The sequence below is a fragment of the Phasianus colchicus genome, chromosome 22 (assembly GCF_987193195.1).
Source record: "Phasianus colchicus chromosome 22, bPhaCol1.hap1.1, whole genome shotgun sequence".
Taxonomy (NCBI): domain Eukaryota; kingdom Metazoa; phylum Chordata; class Aves; order Galliformes; family Phasianidae; genus Phasianus; species Phasianus colchicus.
The window spans coordinates 299,444-318,564 of record NC_143457.1 but is presented as its reverse complement, the minus strand read 5'-3'; the positions used below and the strand labels follow the sequence as shown (position 1 = coordinate 318,564).

General features: G+C 43.0%; 1 protein-coding gene across 1 annotated transcript; it reads left to right on the top strand.

Moving 5' to 3' along the window:
* Window positions 1–171: 171 nt before the first annotated feature.
* LOC149915220 (E3 SUMO-protein ligase RanBP2-like) lies at window positions 172–17,496 on the top strand. The gene is given in 25 exon segments (XM_090122965.1): window positions 172–383; window positions 1,453–1,520; window positions 2,001–2,112; window positions 2,882–3,034; window positions 3,684–3,914; window positions 4,294–4,439; window positions 4,731–4,923; window positions 5,511–5,601; window positions 6,352–6,412; window positions 6,414–6,559; window positions 7,074–7,252; window positions 7,342–7,517; window positions 7,822–7,945; window positions 8,200–8,358; window positions 9,069–9,206; window positions 9,294–9,431; window positions 9,636–9,815; window positions 9,902–9,985; window positions 10,476–10,614; window positions 10,788–10,885; window positions 11,395–12,352; window positions 12,355–12,624; window positions 13,961–14,134; window positions 14,852–14,986; window positions 15,903–17,496. Coding segments are annotated over 25 exon segments (4,386 nt in total). The 5' UTR covers window positions 172–308; the 3' UTR covers window positions 16,061–17,496.
* Window positions 17,497–19,121: the final 1,625 nt, after the last annotated feature.

Below are 19,121 nucleotides of genomic sequence, written 5' to 3'. Positions count from 1 at the left end.
GGACGGGACCGGCGGCGCGCGCAGCCCCTCGCGGCGCCCGGCAGCCCGCGCCGAGCGGCCCGACGTCCCGCGGCTCAAAGCGCCGCCGCGCGAAGCGCGAACCGGCCGCTCGGCGCCGCGCATGCGCCGCCCCAAGCGCGAACCGGCCGCTCGGCGCCGCGCATGCGCCGCCCCGCCCCGCGCTGTGACGTCGCGCGTCGCCGCGGTCGGCAGGGAGGGCGTTCCGCCGCGTGCGGCGGGGAGCTCCCTTAGCGGCGCGCGAGTGCCGGCCTTCCGCCGCTCCCTCTCGCTCGCTCCCTCTCCCGGCCATGGCACGGCGCACGAAGCCCGAGGTGGAGCGGTACGTCGCCTCCGTGCAGGCCGCCGCCTCCTCTCCCAGAGCGGTGAGTGCTGCGGCCCGGCCGGCGCCGCCGGCGGCGCTCCCTCGGCCTTCCCCGGGCCGCGGTGGGGGCCGCTCCCCGCCCGCCCCGTCCCTCCGCCCCTCCCGCGGGTGCCGGGCCCGAGGGCGGGCTCCTCCGGCGGGGAGTCGAAGCCGAGGGAGGCTGCCGGCGGGCGGGCGCGGAGTCGCCTCCTCGAAAACGCGGTTCGCCGCAGCTGCGCGCCTCGGAAAGCCGCTGAGCCCTCGGCGGCTTCGGAAGGAGCCCGGCGGCGGGGCGGAGTTCGGCTCCCTCCCGTTCCGTGGGCACGGTCCCCGGGCTTCCGGCCTTCCCTCTCTCGAGGAGCCGGAATAGGGAACGCGTGCCGTTCGGCTTTGGGCTCGTTTGGCCGCTGTGCGGCTGCTGTTGCCGTGGGTGCGACGGCGTTGTGAAACGCCGGCAGGAAGAGAGGGAGAGGCGGGGGGAAATAGCTCTGCTGCCTGCGTTGGTGGCTGGGCAGCCGGGTGATCCCCTGCTCTCTGGAACGACTGGCTGTGGAGCGCGGTCGGTGATGGAAGTAGCTGCTGGTCTTCCTGTTGCGTTGATTTTGGAGAGGAGGGTTGTGCGAGGCTGCCGGCGTTTCTTTTGAAATTCCTTTCCAGCCCCGTTTACGAGGAGGCGGGGCAGGCGAGAGAGGAAGGTGACAGAAGCATGGACAGGAGGAGCTTGATTTGTGGCATTTGTTTTCTTCTGCAACGTAGATAGGTTGCAAGAGAAACAGCTTGTATGTAGCTGACCCCATTCTCCTCTCTTTAGTCGGAAGTGTGCTTGTGAAAAGTAACAAGTGTGAGGACTTGCTTTGCTACTAACCTCAGTTTCGCTTTGGTAGCCTTTGCCAGTTACTGGGAAGAAATGTTATGTTCTTACTCCTGTGTCTTTCAAAAACAAAGCCCAGAGTACAAGGAGTGAACTGGAGCTGATAACTGTGAAGACACTTTAGGAAGTATTATGCACCCCTGGAAAGAAGGGTCTCCCTACTCAATTACTTCAAAAGTACTGTATATTTAAAATGTACCCTTTGTTTTTTTTTCTTCAGAGATCGTTAAAAGGATTCTTTTTTGCTAAGCTGTACTTTGAGATAAAAGAATATGAACTTGCTAAGAGGTAATAAACGTTACGTATGTTGTTCTGTTCTTTAAAGTGTGATGGGAAAGCTAAATGAAGTAGAGTGGAGAAATGAAGACCGTTGTCATGCTGTTTTAAGGTAGCAGCAAATGGGAAATATGGTGCCATTTAAATCTTCCTAAAACGGCAACTTAAAGCATGGGTAGTTACGTGGTGCTGTAAAAACCCATCCGGTAGAAATGTCTTTTATGCCATCGTGTTACGTCCTTCTTACAGTTCCTGTGAGCTACTGCTTTATTTAATGAAGGCCAGTGCTTGCAGGCAAATATGCAACATCTGTACGTGTAGCAATAATGTGCCTTACTTGAAGATCTAGATCAAGCCCCTTGAACTAAATACAGCTAACTGTCCTGTATGACAGATTAAAGTCCCACGTTAGCTGCAAGGTGTGGGGGGACTTGTAATACTGAGGAATACTGATCCTTCTGGTTTTTCTTTCTTTCTTTATTTACTCTGTAGATATACATCTATTTATCTCAGTGTCCGAGAGAGAGATCCCAAAGCGCACAGGTTTCTGGGACAGATCTACGAGGCTCAGGATAACACGGAAGAAGCTTTTGGGTGTTACAAGGTAAGCACCTCCCTCACCTCCCTGATGTCCTGCTTTATTCCTTTGTAAATGGACTTGATCTTTGTGCTTCCTGCTCTGATAGTCTTCTTCCCGCTGCCCTTTGGACTAAGAATATGTGAGCCCTGTAGAATTCTGCAGTAGGGATTATGGTGACAGCAGTAATCTGGCTGCTACTGAAAGACTGGACTGAGAGTGTTTTTCAGTTGCATTGTTTGTTTTCTTGTTAGCGGTGGGCTTTTTGTTTGTTTGTTTCCTCAGAAGTAGAGGGAATGGGGCAAATACAGTTCCGATTAGGTAAGCATATAAATGTGAACTTCACAGTCTGTGTTTCATTATTCGGGCACCGGGGAGGGAGAGGATACACACAAAAGTCTTGTTGCCAGCACAGTGACTGAGTGCCATCAGTCTTTGTGACTTAATTCTGTTTTCCGGAAGCCTCCGTATTAGGTTAGGCTAGAGATACCCCTGGTCTGGCTGTCTGAGTAGAGCAGCAGCGGGTGGTAGAGGAGCTGGTTTTGACATTGTTTCTCTTATGGTGTTCTGAATTCCAGCAGTTGTCTGGGTGTTACAAACCAATGGTGGCCTTCTTGAAAGGGAAAAAGGCTTTTCTTAAAGTAGTGAGAAAGTATTTATTGATAGTTCTAATTTGACTTGCTGGGTCTGTTTAATGGGGGACATGTTTGACATGTTTTCTTTCTTGTTCTACGTGGACTGCAAGATCAAGTTACTAGTAACCTTTTTTCTTATGTGCATGCATGGGGAAAACCAGCGTTCTGTGGAGCTGAATCCAATGCAGAAAGATCTTGTACTGAAGATTGCAGAGTTACTATGCAGTAACGACATCGCTGATGGAAGAGCAGAGTACTGGGTTGAGAAAGCTGCCAGGCTCTTCCCTGGGAATCCTGCTGCTTACAGATTGAAGGTAAATTCCTGCTTCTGATCTCTGTTCTGTGCCTAGAAGAAACTTTAGTTGCGTCAAGCGATGGGAAAACCATGGTAGTAATATTATCCAAGAGGTCAAGATTAGATAGGTTAAGTATTGTCTCTATTACATGACTACACTGCTTTCTAGTTTTTTTTAATTTGAGTTGAAAACTGTCAAGTGTATGAGATGCTGTTATTCCCTAATACTGTGTAAATGCTTTCAGTCATACAATCTCACTTTTGTACAGGTGTTAGTTTTCTGGAGCACAACTGCAATGAAATCAAAGTCTTGAGAGGCTTGTGCTTTGGGATTTTTTGTGTGGTTATGTTATTTTATTTTTTTTAGACAAGCTGTTCTGTATTGACGTGTGTCATCTTTGAACCAGGTGGTTTGACAGTCTTAACTTAGCATCTAACTTAGCATCTACAGGATGCAAACTCTAAAGCTTTGGGTTTTGTGTTTTTTTTTTTTTTTTTTCCCTCACTTCTAAAATGTTTGTCAAACTCTCTGTAGCACCTACCAGCTTTCCAGAGCAGTTTGAGTAATGTAGCCTGTAATGGCGATGAGAAAACAGTCAGGTAACATAGTTGCTGAAGAGGCTCTCGTAGAGAATGAAATTTTAACGTGTTGCCTTCGTATGTGATAGGAGCAGTTACTGGAGCGTAAAGGCGAAGATGGCTGGAATCAGCTCTTTGATATGACTCAAACCGAGCTCTATGCGAGACCAGACGATCCCTACCTTAACATCAGACTGGTTGCTCTCTACCGTTCAAATAATAGATTAAGAGATGCTGTGCTTCATTGTCAGGAGGCGGAGAAGAAAATAGCTGTAGACTCCAGCTTGGAGTGGTGTTTGTGCGTCATAAAGACATTTGAGGTATTTAATCATGTTTTGATCCTGTCATAATCTCCCATGTCCTTGAAACCGGTGTTATTCTCTTAGTATCGTTACAATGGCAGCTAATTCTCAAGTGGCTTAACTCCTTTAAATGTAATGTCTGTGGAAACAGTGATTTATTTAGGATTTTCTTAAGCCTTAAAGCGTTGTTTAGTTTCTAGCTGAGGTATTAAGTTAGATACAGCAGCTCCATCAGGGAGGGAATTGCTGAGGCAAATAGTTCCTGGAACATTGCTGCTGAAGAATACGTTAACATCTCACCTGGGAAACTGGATTATGTAGCAAGAAGTTCTGGAGAAACTCTTGCCTTCATAGAAGGATGGCGGTTCCTCATTCTGTGATGAACTTTATTCTTTAGGAATATCTTGAATCAGTACGAGACTTGGAGGCTGATAAAAATAATTGGAGAGCTGTCAAGAAGGATCATCTGCTGGCCTATTCTAGCTTGGCTAAAATGACGCTTGCTTCTAGAGATGTTTGACAAAGCAGAGGGGCCCTTGAAAGGTACTCTTTTAACTGTTCTGCTTATTTAAAAAAAGAAAAAAAAAAAAAAGAAAAAAATTGAATATTTTTTCTGGGTCACCGAACTTCTAGCAGGCATCATTTTCAGTGAGTAGCTGTTTTATGGATGGAAGAGGAGTTCCTCTGTACTAACTGCAAAGAGCAAATGTTGCTAGGCTTGATCCGCAAGCTGTGTCTGAGCTAAAGGCCTCAGAGAAGACTCAGTGATAGGGGTCTAGTATAAATCCTGGGAGACCAGGACTTGGTTGAAAATGAATCTTTTCTATGTTCCAGTTTTGATTGTGTGCTTCACTCAGTGAAGCCGTGTGCGGATGGACCTGATGAGCTGTCTCGTACCTTCCTTGAAATGAAAGGACACTTCTACATGCACGCTGGAACTTTCCTGCTGAAAACGGCCCAGAACAACGAGACACAATGGAGAGATGCATGTGAACTCGCAGCATTGTGTTATCTGAAAAGTTTCCACGTAAGTCACTCTTCAGTTTGTGCCTGTAATTGTTGCAGTTCTTGAATGCTCTCACTGTATGCGCACTGAACGCCTGCATTCCAAAAACTAACTACTGTTTTTAAGGCTGTCTCCTGGCCAAATCTTACCCTTCCATACTTGTTTAAAAGATTTCAAGTAGTGTGAAGAAAATCTCATCTGTTTCACTTGTCAGAAGTAAAGTGACTGAGGGCTAATGAGTGTGTTTCCTATAGGCTATTCCCTTCTCTGTAATGCAGCTAAAATAACTAGTATTAAGGTTAGTGGTATGGGGGGGAGGGGAATGACCTGAGTAGCTCTCATATACTAATTCCATAAGCAGCAGAGCTTGATCAAGCTTAATTCTTTGCTTTATGGAATAAAATCAGCTTTCCCTTTTGCACAAGTGCTTGCGTTCAAAACATTGCTTTCTCTTGTGTGCTCTTACAGCTATTTGCAATTGTTCAGTTACTCACCTTGTGTCCTTTTCAGGAAAGAAACAAGCTTGTTTCCTAACTTTTAAGACTAAATGAGGGTGAGTTGTTTTTTGTTGAGAAGAAGCTGTAGCAGTTCTTTTCTTTCTTTGCCAGATTCCTAAACCAAAGTCAAAACTAAGAAGAGGAGATCGTGCTGGGCTAGATGCACTGGAAATGTTGGCCTGTGACCGAAAAAGCCAGTCTGGTAATAAAAACTAAGAATTATAAATGTTCCATAGTTCCATTTTATGAGCAGTTAATGTCAGAGTTAATGGCTTGTTAAAGAGCACACTTGGCGTCTTGGAACATGCTATCAAACGTTCTGTATTTTGGCTACGTATGAAATACAAAAGAGCGGTTTGATCCTGACACGTAATGGGCTTTTTCTTTTTATTTCCAGGACATTAAGATAGAATTTAACTTTCAGTGTCTCCGAGTCTGCTGGTTTCTGCCTACTAATATACTATTTGTAAGCATTGCTAGTCCCAAGTATAAAAGAAAATATTGCTCCTTTCCTGTCACTTTTGTTCCCTTCTTTGTTCCAACAGGTTTGGTGCATTTTTTTTCATTTTTTTGGTGAAGCCGAGGTAGTTGTTTTCAGTCTTCATTATCCTGTGGGCTCTAGGTGAAAACGAAGAAAACACCGGGCATCAGGCTGAATTGTTCCTGAATAGAGGAGACTGACAGCTACTTATTTTGAAGACAATTGCAGTGTCATTGTAATAAAAATACACAGTAATTCTGGAGAACTGGATTTGAAAATGCCTTGGGACTGCTGTCAGCCCATATGCTAAAAGGGTGACTTAATTATAGGGAGAGTGTAAGTTAGAAATTTGTAAATATCATAAGGGGAAGTCTGGATTCCCAGCCTAAAGCAGCAGGAACAACCCACTGCATCAAATATTGTTGTCCTTGTTTAAGTTGAGTGTTCTTATGTGACATTACGTTTTTCTAGGTCATATGTTGCTGAACTTAAGCCACGGCAAGGAAGACTTCTTGAAAGAGATTGTGGAAGCTTGCAAAGAGAAGTGGTTTATTTACATTGTTTGAAAGCCTGTTTGGGAGTGGAGCTTCTAAAGAGAGGTCTTTTCTCGGCACAGATGATATGGGAGATGTCAGTCCCCAAGCACCAGAGCAGGGAGAACTGAGTAAATGCGATATTGGTAAGAGATGCTACTTAAACTCAACGTAAGCATGACTCTGTATTAGAGGTTCTTCTACAAGTGCTTCATTTGCCACAAAAGACAAGTGTCTGTAATAGCTGCTTGTGGTTGCCCTACTCAGAGGGTGCTTTGCAAGAAGTTTCACTTTCAGCTGTAGCTGAGGGGCAGTATCATCATGCCAGGTTCTGAAGAATTTCTCACATACTTCCTGCTTCCACACTGTTGTCTTCTGGTCTGCTCTGACTCATTTCCAATTGAAACTGGAAAGTGCTTGTACGCTGGTGAGTGCTGATAGGAAGGCCCACATTATTTATGTGTAATCTGTGAACACAGGTGACAGGCATAAAAATGAAATAATTCCAGGATGAATTGTGAACTAATGATATCTTCCCATTTTTTAGGCTTAACTTGATGATGAAGTCTGGCTTTGAATTTGAGTGTAACAGGAGTAGAATGATACCTTTCCTAACAAGGATGCAGATCCTAGCTTCTTACAACCCTTGTTTTTGCGTAGGTGCAGTTCGGATGCACAGTGGTAGTCTCCAGCACCTTGCATGGCTTGGCTTGCAGTGGAATTCTATGTCAGTGTTATTCCCACTGCGCAGATCATTACAACAACTTTTTCACTTGCCCCAAGAGACGTCAAGACTGGAAACAGATGCTCCTGAGTCCATTTGCCTGTTGGACCTTGAAGTAAGCAAGCTTCCTAAGTTCTTAAATGCATTTAAATGCCTGTTTTTTGCTACCTAATACCTTCTGTTTGTTTATTTTCACCAAAACAGGTTTTTTTACTCGGGCTGGTGTTCACTAGCAACTTAGAACTGCAAGAGAAGTTTAATACTCAGCGTGGCACACATCAACCTCTGTTCTTACCGTTGCTGCTGTGCAAACAGTTCTGTACTGAGAAGCAAAGATCCTGGTGGGATGCTGTTTGTGCTCTTATGCAGAAAAAAACAATGTAAGGCTGCTTCAGTTTGGAAATATTGGAACCAACCTTCTAGATGGCTTCTGAATTGATTCCCATAGGTTGTGTAAAACTAGTTCCTTTTGTTTGGCGTCCTTTAAATGTTAAATTTTTTTTGCTGTAGGCGTGTGAGATGCTGAAGAACTTTATAAAAATGGGCTTTACATTTCTGACAGTGCATTTGTAAAGAAGAGCTAGTTTAGGACTGAAGCTGCTTGTTATGTTCATCAAACAAATGACGTGTGAACAGATGAAAAAGAGGGAATACTAATTGAGGAATATTTCTTTTGATATTCAGACCAGACTCGGCAACCAAACTGAAGCTTCTTGTACAGCACGGATTAAGTACTGTGCGAGCCCTGGAGAAACACGGCCTTCAGCCTGCCTTAATTATACATTGGGCAAGAAGCCTGCAAAAAACAGTACGTTAAGATTATCTGCAAATAAGTATCATCTGTTTTTCTCTAATTTTGCAAACTTCATAGACTAAATAAAATCAGCTGAGAATGTAGTATTGAGAACTGCTGCTACTAATTTTGATGGGATGTCATGCAAGGCAGTTGCTCTAGTCAAATACTCTTACCTCACTACTCTCAACTGCATCAGAGAAGAATAAGTATGAATAACACTCTATTTAAATATTCTGCGATAGTTTGAATTTCTCTTTCTTCAACAGGGCGTTAGCCTTAACTCCCACGACCAGAAAGAATATATTGGAAGAAGCGTCTACTACTGGAAGAAAATTTTGCTTAGCTTGAGAACTATCAAAAAGCACAGAAGTATTCCCGAACCTGCGTATCCTCTCTTCAGACATTTCCATAGTGTGGACATCCAGGTACTGATGGATTATTCAAAGATGAGAGTAAGAGGGGGTTGTATGTCAGAGGCTTACATATGAATTGTTAGCTGGTTGGTTTGTTTTTTGTTTCAGTTGGCTTTGTGTGTTGATGGGTTGTGGTTGGTTTTATTTTTTTTTTGTTTTTTTTTGTCATTGTACTACTAATACTGAGATTTGGTAGTATCTTTCTGTTGAACTTCTGAGTTTTAAAACTCTGATTGGAAGATACTGAACTGCCTTAGTACCTCCTCCTATTTGACTACTGCATGGGAATTGCTGAGTCACGGCCTGAACCTCTGATTAGTCACCTGAGGTGAGCAATGAGTCAGCCCTGGGAGCACAGGTGAAAGCAATTCACCTGTGCTGCAGGAAGGGGTGGAGCCTGGCTCTACCTCTCCTAGACCCATTTAAGAGCTGACTACCAGTGGGGAAGGATCTCTCTCTCTCTCTTCAGAAGATCCACTCCACTGGTCTTTCCTGAGCGAGCCCACGACACGGGTGAGCCTTCTATTTATTCTCTTTGTCTCGCTGTGCCTAACTCTCTTGCTTATTTCATTGTTGTAACATCTTAATATTATTTGATTATATAATATTCCTTTATATAATTTTCATTGATTATACAACTACTTACTAGATGCTTACAGTCACTGACTGTTCCAAGTGTCCACACTGTGTCATGTGTGACATGTCTTTTGCTTTGGTTGTAGGTCTTCCAGGTTGCAGCCTATGAAGAAGAGGCACGTGTAGTTTTTGCAATGCTGGATGCAGCTGAAGGCAAAATGGATGATGCTTTACTAGCGTTTGAAGCTATTAAGAAAGTGGTTTCGTACTGGAATCTTGCCATTGTAAGTTTGTAAATTGCATTACTTCAAAATGCTTTTCTATTACTTACATTCTGACTGATTATTCCTAATCCATATGCTGTTACTTAGCTTTATCAAAGAAAGGCAGAAGAGGTTGAGAGTGGTGATACGTTACCAGAAGAACGCAAAGCCTATCTTGTTAAAAGAAAGCATTACCTGATGAAGATCATTGACGAAAGCTCCTCTGACCCGTCAGTAGCTGACTAAGTAAAAGAATTAATGCTTGTGTGAGTTGTCGTCTTACGTTAATGTTAACAGATATAGGGCTTTCCTGGGGGAACAAAAACAACAAAAAACACCCAGAATTTCTGTGCAGAAAGCCTTGCAAGCTGTGCAGCCGTAGATCAGAGCACAGCCTCTTGCTCTGAGGAAGAATTGCGATCATGACTTGCGTTTCAAATACATTTCTAGCTGCCGGTATCTGTTAAAGCTGTAACGGAAATGCTGAATGCAGTGATCCAGGAGCTTGGAGAGAATGGTGAAGAGGGAAGTCTTGCCTCCGGAAATATCTCACCAGCTGCACACGTGGAAGTAAAATATTCAATTCCATCACCTAAGAAGTTCTCTTTCTCGCCAACAAATACCTACCAGGTATATTAGCTGGTTACTCTTCTAGGGAAGTGTTACGTTTGTATAAAAAAATCCAAGTTCAATTAGTTTTTTTCTTTTCTTTCCAGTTTTCTCCTAAGACTCTCTCTCAGTGGGCAGAAGATCACAAGTCCTTACTTCAAAAGCTGTGTCAGCACGTGGAAGCTTTAACGGTAAGCAACTTTAGTCACTATATTCGATGCAGAACAGTTGATCTTTTTGTTCTGGTAAGTACTTTGTGACCCAAGCATTGAACTTCCCTTACCAGGCTACCTCTTAAAACTCAGTGAAGAGAACTGCTATAAACATCTGCTTAAAGTGAGTTCAAGAGTAAAACTTTGTTGCCTACAAACTCTGATTTGGTACTCAGATATGGGAAGCAATCCTGAGGATTGTGTGTGCAGAAAGTTGTGCTTTCTTCAGCTTAGCTACTGTCATCTTTGTTCTGGGTTTATTTCTAGCTTCAGGGAACAGTCTCAGTTTCGTAAAGCATGGGAAGATCATAGGTTATTGCAGCACTTAACTCATCTTTTTTGTGTGTGTGTCTCAGACCTTGAACATGCTTTTAAATAGCAGAGGAGCTTAGGGATCGTTCCTTAGGTTTTCTCCAAATACCAATGTAATATGTTTACATGCTCTTAATTGAAACACTGTCTTTAATAGAATGAAATACGGGAAATGAAACGTAATAGTTCCAGTGTAAATGTATCATCTCACTGCTGGCCTGCTGGAAGCTATGAAACAGATACAGTGTCAGATGGTTATTGGAGAGCACAAAATCTTCATGAAGCTCCTTTAAGGGGTAAGTTGATGCTGAATTTTTAATTGAACACTTAGCTAAACGGAGTAAGACTTCTTAAAATGTTTCTGCAGTGTTCTGAGATGAATGAGTAAAACTGGTCCCCTGGGAAAGTTCACTCAAGTCAGTAATCACAAAAACTGGATATAAGCTCCTTTCTTGGTGTTCCTTTTCAGTTGCTACCTCTGGCCCATCTGTTCACTGTAGCCAGTCACCTGCTTGTAACTCGCAGTATCTTCAAAGAACTGCTGCAACCAGTGTAACACCAACAAAGGTGAGGACATACGAATCCGCTCAAGCCATTTCTACTGATGTGGTGAACTGGTTTTGTTTCTGTGTGTAGCAGGATATAACTGCGGTTCCCTAGAGAGCGTTTACTAAACTTGAGGTCTGCTGGAGACAGGCAGAAAGTTCCGTAATCAGCTAAGCTTTGGGATATTGGGTTTGGGAGAAACAGCCAGCAAAGCATGTTTTTAACCTGCTAACATATGTCCTCTGCTCGTTGTCTGCATTGTTCTTTTCCCCAAAATAGTATGGGGGCTTGATTTTTTTTTTTTTTTTAAATACTAAAGAAAAATGAGTCTATTCAGCTTACGCTTCTCCCCAGTCTGTGTTTTCAGATACCACTCAAGTTTTGAACGTATGATTTTAGTTAAAACTGATTAGAGTTGAAATCTCATTTTATGGTACGCCTTGCTATTAAGAGTACATGTTGCATGGGCTTTAGCAGCCTAATCCCTTTTCCTCCTTTTCCACAAGGAAGTAACGGTGCTTTTTCTTTAGGCACCTGTCTGTGGCATGGATGGACTTGCACCTCAGCAGCGTGGATATGCTCATCAACAAGCAATCCGCACGCCACCTCTGCGAAACACTTGCGCTGCCATGTTTCCTCAAGACACGTATGGCGCACCTTGGCATTTTGATGCTCCATCTGCTGGAATCATTTTGCCTTGTGGTGATCGCTACAACTACAGCCTTCCACAGGCAAGCACAAATCCACCACTGCCTGAACCAGGCTATTTCACAAAACGTGTGGTTTTAAAACCTCTAGAATCCAGTGTTAGTGCCGCACAGGACAAATTGGGATCTGCCTTTGCTAAAAAGGAAGGCCAGTGGAACTGTGACATCTGTTTAGTAAGAAATGAACCCACTGCCCCAAAATGTGTTGCTTGCCAGAATACAAGCAAAACTAATTCAGAAGTATCTCTTCAAGAATTTTCCTTGAAACTTGAAGGGAAAACACCAGCATGTACCTCTCAGAATCTTGCAGATGGTGAAGCAAAGCCTGCAGAGGAAGGATGTAATTTTTCAATGTGGATGCCTCTCGGTGGATTTAAATTTGGTATACAGGAGTCCAGTAAAAATACCGCTAAGAAAGATGATCCATCCAAAGAGTGTACAACTGACTTGACAAACATGGATGAAAAAGACAAAAACGAACTGCCTTCGAGTAGTGGAGTTACACTCCAGTCTGAAGAAACAGCAGACAGGGACAAGAGTGAGCACACCCGTGAGAAAGGCACGTTGGTAACGTCTCATGTTTCTCGTACTAATGCAGCCAAAGCATCTCCTTGTGGTAACAACGCTGTAGCTGTGCTGGAGGAAGCTACCAGGGAGAGAAGCGACCTCGGCCATGGTGGTGATGCTTCTGATGCCACCGTAGAAGCTTTAGAGGTATCAAGCACCTCTGAAACGCCAGCAAAAACGGAGGTTTCTGCTCCAAAGTTTGTATTTAGATCTGAATTGTCAGGAGCGTTTTCAGTAACAAAGAGACATTCCCGTTTGGGAATACTTCAGCCCCCGGCTCCCTCTTTGGATTCAGCTTGAATCGTCCAAGAAAGAGCGATGAAGGAACTTCAGCATCTCGGAAAGCAGAGCAGGAAAAAGCGGGAGTAGCTGAACCACCCAAAAGCTGTAGTGCTGCTCAGAAACCTTGGGAGAGCGAGGCATCCCAGCCGGCTCCTTCGGCACAGGGTGGGCCCTCCAACTTCTCGTTTAAAATCCTGGAGAAAGGTGAGTGTTAATTGAACCAGTAATTTATTCAAGTGTGCAGCTCATTAGTCAGTCACTTGTTAACGCTGGTCATTGTGTATTACTTCTTCTGTCTTAATAGTATGTTGTTTCTTTCAGTTCTAATGCACGTCTGTGAATCTTCAAATCCTAGACTTTCAACTTGAGTAAATATGAAGTTGTAGTTCTTTGCACGTAAGAACAGAAGCGTGCCTTATGCGGGACTCAGTGCAACTCTGTAGTGAGAAAGGGAGTTGCGGGTAGGATTTTGGAATCTGTCCGAGGCGTCAGAGTTGATCTTAGTGTTGCTTTTTTTGTAGGGAAGGAGTTTGGTACTGCTAGAACCAGGAGATGCTAATATTGTTTAAACAACGAGGCGTTGTTTAAAATGTCAGGGTGAAGTGCTGACAGTGCATTTTTTGTGTTGAACTGGCAGTGTTTGTGCTCAGGCCTCGCTCTGACTGGTAAACTCCGAAAACAGCAGTTGTGCTTAAGCTTCAACTCGAATTATCCCTTCAACTAGGAGGCATCCTTCTTGTCTGCTTCCATTCCTTTCCAGTAACTTCACATCTTTAGCTGGAGCCTTTGTTTGTCGTGGTTTTTCTTCTTGTACTTCCCAGAAGTATTGTGAAATAAGCTCTATTCAGTCTCTGGTTAATATCATCTGGAGTTCCAAATGCTCAAAGTTCATCGGTAGCACACGCTGCTGCTGACTGCTTTCTGTTTCTTACTTTCTTTTTCAGTCCTTGGTTTTGCTTTTCCTCTGTAGATGATACCCATATGGCTCTTCTCTGTGGTTGTATTTTGTTTGGCGTATGGCCATCAATAATTCTTGTAACAATATGAAAATGCTGACCTGTTCTTGGTCTGAGACGTGAATTTCAAAAGGAAAGTGTATAGTGCTACTAGAACCAACAGACAATTATTTACAATAAGTTTACAATATTTAAATTGAGAAAAACTGTCATCTTCCATTTGGCCAGTCACTCTTTCTGAGGCTGTGAGTGTCTGTGTACTAATAAAAGGTGGCACGTATTGAGCTACCGGAAATATAAGTAAATGTCAAAGGAAGCTAGTATCTGTAGTGGCAGTTGCAAGATTGAAGTCTTCATTATTGCATGGAGGTTCTTTGATAGCAGCAGAAAACCCAAGTATGACGGATTTACAGTTCCTTGGTTATCCTGAATGAGTGTCTTTTTACATAATGATGTTATTTCAAAAGCTCTACATTTAAGATGTTCTGAATATCGTTAGGTTACTTTATAATGTATGTGCCAAAAATGATCACGGAATTTAGCTGTCTTATCAGCTGTTTTCCACTAATTTTTGTGCTTTGCAGCAGACCCCCCAGTCAAACGTGAATGTGTTACTGCTTGGGAAACTAAATCTTCTGAGCAGAAGGCTAAAGGAGAAACTCCACAGGTCCCTTCTACGTCTGTCTGTGGCTTTAGTAGCAGTGCGGAGGATGCCAGTCCAGAAGGCTCTCAGAAAGAAGTAAAAACTCAAAGAAAAAGTACGAGTCAAGTCTTTACGAAAGTTTAGGCAATAAAGTTGCAGTATTATTCTTAGACTATTTTCACTTAGTGAGAAATAAAGCGTCTGGCAGATTAGAAACTACTTGACTTCTTTGACTGTGTCTCAAGTCTGTTCTGGCACTGGAACTATGGTACTACTAAGAACTTAAGTTTCTCTGGGAGAGAAAGGAAACAGCTTTGCCTCCTAAAGTAGAAACAGCTTTGGCTAGTAGAATTCCTCCTAGCAGGTATGTAAGAGTTAAGTGATTTCAGAGCAGTTTCCAAGGGAAATGGTGCTTGTTTTGGAATCGTACTGCTTCAAAGGTACTTCAGTCTCTTGTTGAGTCAAAGCTGTGTGTGTTTTAAGAGTGATGAAGAATGTCTGAAAGCTTCCAACAACAATTCTTGTTTGTTTTTTTGTTTTTCCCCAGTTGTTCACTTCCCTTAATCCCTGGTAGTTAGCTGTTCTGAAACATTAGTAGCACTATAGGAAAGTTGGAGACTGAGAACTTACTATCTTGTTTTTACTGTACTGCTGTTGATAAATTTCTTCATTTAATTACAATTTCTGGAAGGGAGGGGGAGGGGAGAGAGAAAATGTGGTTTTTTTGGAGGGAGTCGTTATTCTTAGTGTCCAGACTTAATGGAGTTTGAAGTTTGTATCTTAGGCTCTTATGGCTTATTTGCTTACTGTTTTATTAATCGTACTGACTCAGTCTCTACAAGTAAGGAAGAATTACATACTCCATCAACCAGTGAAGCAACAGCAACAGTATTTGTGCAGTCAGCTGCCAGCAGCGGAGAAGCAGAATCCACAGAAACTGCTCGCGTGTCAGAGAATTTACCAGGAGGTGGTGATACAGCTTTTTAGGAAGTAGAACAACTTGCTTGAAGAAGCCTGATGTAGCTTTGTAAGGCTTAACTCAGTTGTTCATGTCTGGATTTCGTGTTTAACCTTAGTATGCCTAATAAGAGGAGAAGCTTACAATGACTGTAGTCTTCTAGTTTGGCTTCCTGTAAAGAATAGAACTTAATTGCAGGTTAGTATAATGACTAAGCAAGACTGATAGAGCACCAAAAAACAGTATGTAGTGTCCTTTAATTGGAACAGTTAATCTGATGAAGTCTGCAAAATGTTGTCTTCCTCTTTCTGCAATATCTTGTCTGCCTTTCCTCATCCGTTAATCATATTATGACGTCTGTTGTTTTCTTTCTTGCCTTGCCTGCTCTTTTTCTCCTTCAGAAATGCTTGTCTGTCACATGTTTCTCCAGTTCTTTCAAGCTTTTCTTTAACTGTGGAAGATGTGTTAATTGAAGGATGTTAAAAGGCAGTAATGTGCACATATAAAGTGAGGAGGATACGCAGCTGTGAGGCCTCCATTTATTATTTTCAGTTGATTCTTATTCTGATCAAATGCCAGTATTAAGTTACTTAGCAGCCTTCATAAGGGGAACACCTGGAATGCTAACAGTGCTGGGTTATCACTCAGCACATCATTCAGCAGACCTGAAATTTCACTGGGAAATATGCCGGCACACTTGATAGCTTAAAAATGAATTTCAAAGGCTGAAATCTGTTGGGCTCTCTCCTTTTGAGAAGGCAGGGCTGTTCGGTCACTTCAGTGCATGATGAGTATAGAGCTGTGGGTACAAAGCCACTGAAGAAAGGAAAACATCGAATAATTTTGGATTATGATGTCAGAATTGTAACAGTGTTGTTGGTGACAATTTCTGGGGGAAATCACGCATTACTGTGCTGTGTTTTAGGTGGAGGTAGTCTGGAGAAGAAGATGAAGGAATTCCCTTCAAAGAGAGGGCAAAATTTTACAGTTGGGCCAGAGATGCTGCTCAGTGGAAGGAGCGCGGTGTTGGAGAGCTCAGGGTCCTCTTCCATACACAGAAGAAGTGTTACAGGATCCTTATGAGAAGGGACCAAGTTCTTGAGGTGTGTGCAAAGCATGTCATCGCTAAAGAAATGAACTTAGTGCCCTCTGAAACATCAAACAGTGTTTTAATTTGGACAGCTACAGGTGATGCTGGTTAGTCGGTTGAGTGGTTTTTACAGTTCTTTTCAGTATCTTCTGTAGTTTGTTTGGCTTTGTTTTACCCTGGAGATTATACAGAACAAAAGCTGCTGATCTCTGGCTGCAGTGACTAGAGCTAAGGAAATCTCGGATTTGTTTTCAGATGGTGAAGTGAAAGTAGAGCAATTTGGGGTCAGAGCTAAAGTTCAAGAACTGGCTAATTCTTTTGAGAGGAGATTTGGAGAATGCCAGGAAAGCTTGTCAGAGCTGCAGAAGGGCCACCTCTCTCTGGCAGCGGAGCTGTCAAAGGACACCAACCCTGTTGTTGTGTATTTTGTTTCTGCCAGTGACGAACCTGTAGGACACACAACCACGGAGCTGCTTTCAAATATTGTCCCTCGAACAGCTGAAAATTTCAGGGCCCTGTGCACAGGGGAGAAAGGCTTGTGGGTTCAAGAATACCACATTTCACAGAATAGTTAGTGACTTCGATGTCAGGTAAGCTTAATGTGAAGGCTTTTCATTGAGAGAAAAAACCCATCTGGGCTGCAGCACTCCATGAATCCTGCCTGAAAGTGAGCTTTTCCAGTTCTTGAATGTGGTGAGAGTAGCCGAAATCAGCAGGGCTGCAGTCAGCAGCGATGCCTCAAGCTTTCCCGACACTTCTAGAGACCATCGCATTTTATTCTTGGAAAGCTATGACTTCATGGGAATGCCACAGACTTGCATGTTAGACTTCGTTTCGTTCATACCTGTTATCTGCCTGATCACTTCTCTTTGGCAGCTGTTGGATCTGTAGGCTCTTCAGAGCCGGGTGTCAGCCTTTGGCAGCAGCAGGAGGCGGAGCTCCCGACGTATTGCAGGCAGCGTTTGCGCTGCTCAGGGCCTTGGCTGCAGCGTGCGTGCAGAGAACAGCGTGAGTGTTTGGCATGGCTGTGCAGCAGAGAATATGAAATGGTAGTTTTCTCACTTCCTCAGTGCCTCCCAGCACAGGACTCTGTGGTAGATCAGAAATTGGTGTGCGTGTTGGATTTGCTGTTTAGCAAGTGCATTCTCCTGCTGTATCTCTGTGTGTCTTTGTATTCTACTGTACTTTGACTGCAGGAGTTTTCTCGCAGGAGGGTCAGGGCCATCCAAACTCAGTTCTGTTGTGCTTTGAGTATGGAGCTCTTTCAAGCCTTGATTCTAGGCCTAGTGGAGTAGAAGCCAACACTGTGTGAACAACAGTTGAAAAGTGTCCTTTTCTAGAAGAGGAGCAAGGTGATGTAATTCTAGCGATTCAGTTGCAGGCTTCTTTTAACTTTGTGTAGCATGGCATTTTACATCCTGTTACTATGTTTCCTACAGGTGAGTTTGTTATTGGTTGCGTTACTAAAGCTATGAACAACCACTGGAAGTGCTTCTGCTGTGATATCTGCCAACAAGTATTGGCAGGAGTTGGATTTGTCAAGAATAACGGCAGGTGGGTCTTCACCCTTCCTTCTATCACTGATAATGATGAAAATGGAATGACAGTTGGGAGGGATGTAGAGGTTATGGTTCCTAAGGCTTTCCTGCTGAGATGGAGTAACCAAAGTGTCTTTTATGAGAAAAAGGTCTAAGAATGCATCACAAAACTGAGAGTGGATATCTTAAAATGTGTGCATAAAATATTAACTACTTGTCTACTTCGACACCAGATTTCCTGTCAAGTGTGTTTTGTACCTGGTGATGTTTCAGGATGAGTAGGATACACTGTGGTAGACACTTAAAAACAAATCAGGTGCAGAAGTTTTGTCATTTTTAAATAGATTTTTATTTTCCCAACAGGGGTTCCCCAATTTGAGTCCAGTTTATCACCTTTTTCACTAATAAATGCGCTCATTTCAGTGGGATCCTTCACGGTTTTGTTTTTTTTTTTTTTAAGTAAACTGTGTAGCCATTGATTTCATGCTTTTAATGCAGTACATGTGGTTATGTAGAGAGTTAGGGCCCGTTTTGCCATCCAGCTTCCAATCTAAATTTCTGAAGAGTCTGAGGGTAAAGCATGGGAGTGGGGCGGGATGAAAGACTGCAATTTGCAGCACAGGGTGGTACCATAGGAAATAGGAAATCTGGGTGCAAACTTGCTTATAGCAGCAAAATGACATTATTTTTCTAATACAAAGGGCAGAAAATTGGTTGTCTTCGGCTGCTTCAGTCATTATCTTGCCTATGTTCTTTGCTTTTAGTTGAGTTGCACAAAGTGTGTTTTTCTTTTCAGATTTCCTTCATCTCGTTTCATCAGCTTCTGCAGCTGCAGAATACATAGCTGCATGTTTTTACATCCCCCAGTGATGCATGGATGAGGGGGCATTGTAGGATATAACACACGTTACTAGTTGTTTGCTTTTTAGTACAAAGGAAGCTATCATTTCATTATCATGGCAGAGGCTGATTTGAAGAACAACCTGTAGTGTTGTCAGCGGTATTGTCAGCTTATATTTTTCTTTCTCTGATGTTTGATATCACGGGGAAAATGCAGAGGAGTGCATTTTTCTTTCCTTCAATTACATTTAAGTAAATCTAAAAGAAACCTGTGCTAAGAGAGCCAGAATGTAAGCCAGGCATGACTACAGCTTTCTAACCTGTTTGAGACAAGCTCCGTAGCTATTTTCATAGAGATTTGATGCATCCTACTTAGCAGGCTTTTCTCAGAATCAATCAAGCTTGTTTAAAAAAAAAAATCATATTGAACTGTCATATTTGATGCTGCTAAAGACATTATTATAGTATAAATCCTGTTACTGAAACAAGTGCTAAAAATTAAATGATCTCTACGGAAGCTCTGAAGTTGAAATTGTTCTATTCATGCTCTCAATTAATGAAGTTTTGAACAGGAAGGAATTCACTGCTGATGCTCACGAACCGAAAGGAGAATAATTATATGGTTTACCTGCCGTGACAAAATGGGCGTCCCCATCTGTGGAGCACGTAGAAGACC